The following is a 6,336-nucleotide window of genomic DNA, read 5'->3' on the forward strand; positions in this document are numbered from 1 at the left end:
CCCTCTCTCTCTCTCTCTCTCTCTCTCTCTCTCTCTCTCTCTCTGGTCGTAAGGGAGGACAGACGCACCTGCATCTCTCCACTGACCGTTCATTCACAAGAGTACACTGCATCTCCAGAAGCTGAATTTTCGCCTGATGGAGTTTTCATTCTTGCTTTATATCTCAGTGTTTATTTGCTAAAGTTTTGTCCAAGTGTAATGAAGATTTGAGGATGCGTTTATTGGAGATGTATCACTGATGCGCATCTCGCTCAGTATCCAGCAGAACATCAGCATGATGGAATAGGCGTTTCTCTCACTTCCTTCACAATGGGGTTATTCAAACTTTATTTTGCGCTTTGCACTCTCGGACTTTTCTGCGGTAAGCTTGTATTTGCCAGACGTCTTATTGCTGGTGAATTTCGGCAACGGGATGGGTGCTTATATGGTTATGGGATGCTTATATTTTTTTTGAATAGTGGGTGGTTACACCTAGGTTTATAGTTTGAGCAACCGAAATTTTGAGATATGAAATTTTATGTATAAATATGGAAATATTATATATAAATGTGTTCTAAGTCATTTAAAATGTGTATATTTAACGTATAATACAAATAAAAAAAAGGAAACTTACCTGTTAACTGTAAGTTAGCTTACCATGAATGTTAAAAAAGTTATGCATGTAATAGGCTACTCTAAAACTTTAGTTTATTTAATCAGTGTATTATTTAGAATTTATTCAAGGATGCATATTTTAATGTATATTAAAATATTTAATATGTATTAAATTGGTATTTTCTGTAAGTAAAAAAAAAAGTAATAGCTATATTTCAGTTGAAAAATATTTCTTATTTTAAATGATCAGTTATATAAATTTGGGTGTTTTGATCTACAATAAATATACCATTCATTTAGTTCTGTGTGATGGTGTTTTGGAGTTTGTGTGAGTAAAACTGAGCACTGAGTTTATTATGCTCAATGTAGATTAACTTGCATGTATATTAATATATTATGCGTTCTTCTATTTTACCAGATGTATTATTACGGTGGTCATCTGTATATGTAAATATACAAACGCAGATATTTATATTAGTGTTTTTTTTTGTTTGTTTTTTTGGTCAGTAACTGCCTATATTTAATTGCTTTTATTCAATTCTGTTTGTAAATGATTCCTTATGTTTATTGTCTTTAGTGTCAGGTTTGGGGGTTGATCCAGCATTACATGTGAATATCTTCCAGAAGTTTGATCTTGTGAGGTCAAGTGCTGGAGTCTCCCAGGTCCAGGGGTTCCACAATGAGAGTAAAGCATATCTGTTTGAAGGTGCGTGTAACTGGCATTTAACAAGTCAATCGAGCTGGCATGTGATTCTTTGCTTTTGTATTAGTATCAGAGTGTAACTGACATCACAGCAGCTTTTCAGAAAAAAAAAGCATTCACAGTGAGCTTCATCAATTTAGAGAAATTGGAATCCATTGTCAACATCTGGTGAGAGGAAACAGCCAAGCAGACAGCTGGTTTAGAACGGCATAATTCCAGATCCCACTTAATCTCTCATGAAAAATGGATCAACCCAATAGTGAAGCATCAATCCCAGGAGTAAACAGGCTGCTGTGTTGAGCAGCAAGTTCTTGCCCATCAAAGAATTGTCATTCCATTCAGGAGATGTAGTTAATGAGGACATAGAGTAGAGAAGGGAATAACATCTGGCTCCGTGGCTCACTCTGAATGCCAGGATGATGCTGTTTATGGCTCTAGAGTTACAGTATGATGAATAGAACCAGTTACCAAAGAAGTCGGTTTCTAGGGCTTTTAAAATTAAGTTTTTCATGTCATTGACTCCTGTTCTTTCCAGTCTTGTATACTCTTTTCTTTTCTCTTCTACTGTACTCTTTCTAAAATTATGATGAATAGAAAAGTTACCAACTAAACTATTCCGCTAAGTTTTATAATCAGATTTTTGAAATTATTTTTTTTTGTTATTGACTGCTGGTCACCATTCTTTTCAATTCCATTAAATTCTATTCTATTCTGTTCTGTTCGATTCTATTCTATTCTATTCTATTCATGCTCTAGTGTATTCTGTCCTATTTTGTTCTATTCTTTGTTTTTTCTATATCTGCTCTACTGCATTCTATTCTCTTCCATTCTACTCTATTCTATCCTGTTCTGTTCTGTGTGTGATCTCCTGTATTCTATTATTTTTCTCTATTCTTTGTGTAGTCTGTACCTGCTCTAGTGTTTTCTTTTCTATTCTGATGTATTCTACGCCTTGTCTATTCTATATCTTCTCTGTTCTGTCCTATTCTGTCCTATTCTGTTTTGTTCTGTTCTATATGTGATCTACTGCATTCTATTATTTTTTCTTTATTCTTTGTGTAGTCTGTACCTGCTTTAGTGTATTCTGTTCTATTCTGATCTATTCTATGCCTTGTCTATTCTATATATGCTCTATTCTATTCTATTCTATTCTATTCTATTCTATTCCTGTTCTAGTGTATTCTGTTCTATTTTGTTCTATTCTTTGTCTTTTCTAAATATACTCTACTGCATTCTATTCTATTCTGTTCTGTTCTGTTTTATGTTTGATCTTCTGTATTCTATTATTTTATTCTCTATTCTTTGTGTAGTCTGTACCTGCTCTACACCTGGTCTATTCTATTTCTGCTCTATTCCATTCTGTTCTGTTCGATTCTCTCTACGTTATTAATCAATTTTTGTTTTGTCCTATTTGTGTATTCTATGCTATTGAATATTTATTATTTTCTATTCTATTCTATTCTATTCTATTCTATTACATTCCTGACCTACTGTATTCTGTTTTTATTCTCTATTCCTTGAGTAGTCTGCTGTATTCTGTTTTCTGTTCTATTCTTGCCTTCTCTTGTATTCTGTTCTGTTTGGTTCTATTCTATTCTGTTTATTCTATTCCATTTCTGATCTACTCTACTCTGTTCTATTCTGTTTTATTATATGTCTGGTCTACTGTATTCTGTTCTATTCTACACTATACTGTCTGCTACATTTTTTTATTCTATTCTGTTCTCTTCTATTCAATTTTTTTCTGTTTCTCGTTTCTCTCTCTCGCTCTATTATACTGTTTCTGTTCTTTGTTCTGTTCTATTCCATTCCGTTCTGTTTATTTGGAGGGCTGTTTTAGCAGATCTGTATAGCATCGGTGTCCTTCTGGTGATTTATAGCTGGTTGTTTATCCAGATTGACATCCCGCTTTGAGCAGTTTGGGGTTAAGTGTCTTGCTCAAGGGCACAATGGTGATGGTCATTCTCTGCTTTCTGGCTCAACTGCTCTTCGGCACCTTAGGACAAAACCACCAACCTTTTAGTTACTTAAGCGCTGTGCTGTCACCACTCCCGTGACCTCTAATGATGACAGATTTTTATGCGTGCAGTAACGTTCTAGGTTTGCAGTTAGCCAGCATCTGTGTCATCAGTTCTGTTCCGCACTGCAGTATGAATGGTGTATGAGACATTGCTGCTCTGGGGAATGTATTCATACTGTATACATTGTGCATGTGCAACTGTACACCCATAAACACATACACATTGCATTAGACAGACTTAGGAATGCATACATATTTGGTAAAAGAAGTCTGACATTTTATGATAAGCAGAAGCATTTGATATCTGCGGAGGCAATAGTCTTGTTCTAATTTGGGAAGATGGCACCTCCACAGTATTGATTGGCGCTCCAGTAAATGCCAGTGGGATTGCGGAATTGGGATCTAACAGACAGGCTTTGAGACAAGGTCATAAATGTGCAGAATGCAGATGAGAGACCTATCAATGTCCGTCAATGACATCCATGCTGTGCTGTTTATACAGGAGAAGAAAGAAGAAAAGAGAAGAGGAGAGGAGAGGAGAGGAGAGGAGAAAAGAGAAGAGAAGAGAAGAGGGGAGGAGGAAGAGGAGGGGGAGATATTAAAGATAATTCAAGGCTAAACATGTTATAGTGCCACTGTTGCCAGACATCGTGCTATTGAGTAAGTGCGGGTGGGCGGTATGAACAAAATCGTATATATTGGTTAAACAAAATTGTATATATGAGTAATTTTCTATCACAGTTACATATTTATCACAGTACGCTCACAGAAAAAAAGTACAGACCTGTCACTGAGGTGGTACCCCAAAAGGTACTAATTTGTACTTGTAAAGTACTATTATACAAAGATGAAAGAGATCCGCACTCGTCCAGACTCAGCCCAAAAGGCTTATTTCATTTATTGCTCAGAGGTCACAAAAACATGTGCAAAAAGGTGCAAATGTGCAGAACTTTTTCGGGTATTAACCCTTCCTCAGTGCCATGTACTTTTGTTGGAGTCATGAGATTTTTATTGGTATATATTTCTGTATATTTTGTTGATATAGTTGTATATGGATCAGTTTTGATGATTTGTAAATGTATTTGCTGTATTTTGTTGTATGTTTGAGATATATATATGTGTATTTGTTTAAAAAAAAAAATCATATCTTCGTGATATTAGGTGCATTACGGTAAGACATGTTTTAATGAGCGCAGGTCTTGCTTGGTAGCACATGGCACTGAGGAAGGGTTAATAACTTTTTGCACATATTTTTGTGACCTCTGAGCAATACATGAAATAAGCATTTTGGGCTGAATCTGGACGAGTGCGGATCTCTTTCATCTTTGTATCATTGTATTTTTTGGATCTACGCACCTTATGTTATTTGCATACTGGATTTTTGGACGAGTGTTTGGCGATACGACCTTTTCTATTTGTACTTGTAAAGTACTAAAATTGTACTAATATGTACCATTTATAGGTAAATAAGGTACAAAGATGTACATTTTTAGCTTTTGTACCTTCGTACTCCAAAGACAGCTTCACACCTTTTTTCTGGAAGTGTAGTCATTTGTTGGGAATTCAACAAAAATAGTTTAAATTTTAGGTAAAATTTAAAGGTATAGAGTAGACCAAAAATGAAAATTCTGTCAATTTTTACTTATCAGTATTATTAACTTATATGACTTTTTTGGAACACAAAATGTGAATTATGAAATATCCTGTACACTGTTTTCAATATAATGAAAGTAAATGAGGACTGAGGCTGTCAAACTCCAAAATTTCAAATTAAGCAGCACCAAAAGTATCATAAAAGTGGTCCATATATATTGTAGAATTATATGAAAGAATGATGAGATTCTTTTCAATGAATCTGTTGATTCAGTTCACAAACCCTGAATGATTCATTCATGAATTAAACTAATCAGGTACTAATTTTCAACTCACTGACTGAATCAGTTACAGCACACTGGATTGGAAGATTATCAGTGAATAATGACTTAAATTTTGGTCGCATGCGATGTCTGGACCACTATTAATATACTAATATAGTGATTTTGCATTCAAAATGTCTCCTTTTATGTCCCACAGAATATTATGGTTCACATGAAAATTTTTGGATAAACTATTCCTTTAAATACTTTATTAAGATTCATTCATGTTATTTCGATTTGATTATTTCCTCTTTTAATTTTAATCTGATGGACACAAATGCAGAAATAACCTATAGCTGAATCTCTACCCTGGAACATGATGTTAAACATCAAAATGCCTAATATGCGTCTGTAAGTCTGAGTGTGAGTGTGTTTCGCTGAATAACTTGTTCTGACTGAATTAATTAATGAGCAAAGGAATGGAGCAGGGTGGAATCAAACAATAAAAGAAAGAAGTTTGGCACAATTGTACCTCTTCTGCCAGACCTGGTGCTGACTGGATCTTTTAAAAGCCAGGATCAGATTCCTGCTCATTCATCAGCTATTTGAGCATGCAGCTGCCAAGAGGGACATCAGCTAAGTGTTTCTCCTGTGCACTGATGCCGTCTGGACCAGACAAATACTCTACGTCGCTCGTTTCCCTCATCCCCCAGCTGAGATTCCATGTCTCGACTTTGTGTCTGCAGTACGATGACATTTTTTGCAGAGGCTTAAAGGGATAGTTCACTCAAAAATGAAAATTCTGGCATCATTTACTCACACTCATGTCATTTCAAATCTAACTTTCTTTCTTATGGAGAACACAAATGGAGATGTTTAGCGAATTACAATAACACAGGTATGAGTAAATGATAGAATTTTCCCTTTAAGTCTTTGCAAAAAAAAAAGAAAAAAAAAGGAAACTGTTCCTTTAATACATGCATCTGTGGCATCTCTACCAACCAACCCTCTGCTTTGAGGCACAGAATAATGGACCTATGTCTTCTGATTAATGCGATGTTAACTTGAGGAGAGACACTTGTTCGTTTTGTCATTATAATAGTCCTTGAATAATTCATCAGTTGTAAATGATTTTTTTTTTTTTTTTTTTTTTTTTTTGTTTT

At 34.9% G+C, this 6,336-nt stretch overlaps 1 protein-coding gene across 1 annotated transcript in view; it reads left to right on the forward strand.

The window, feature by feature from the left end:
* The first annotated feature begins 40 nt into the window (after positions 1 to 40).
* LOC107655539 (protein kinase C-binding protein NELL2) overlaps positions 41 to 6,336 on the forward strand; it is a 52,270-nt gene continuing 45,974 nt past the window's right edge. The window contains exons 1-2 of the mRNA XM_016443058.1: positions 41 to 361; positions 1,172 to 1,300. Coding sequence (XP_016298544.1) covers positions 310 to 361; positions 1,172 to 1,300 — 181 coding nt within the window. The 5' untranslated portion in view covers positions 41 to 309. The remainder of the gene's footprint in view (positions 362 to 1,171; positions 1,301 to 6,336) is intronic.

Source organism: Sinocyclocheilus anshuiensis, unplaced genomic scaffold (genome assembly GCF_001515605.1).
Source record: "Sinocyclocheilus anshuiensis isolate Anshui unplaced genomic scaffold, SAMN03320099.WGS_v1.1 scaffold916, whole genome shotgun sequence".
NCBI classification, from domain to species: Eukaryota; Metazoa; Chordata; class Actinopteri; order Cypriniformes; family Cyprinidae; genus Sinocyclocheilus; species Sinocyclocheilus anshuiensis.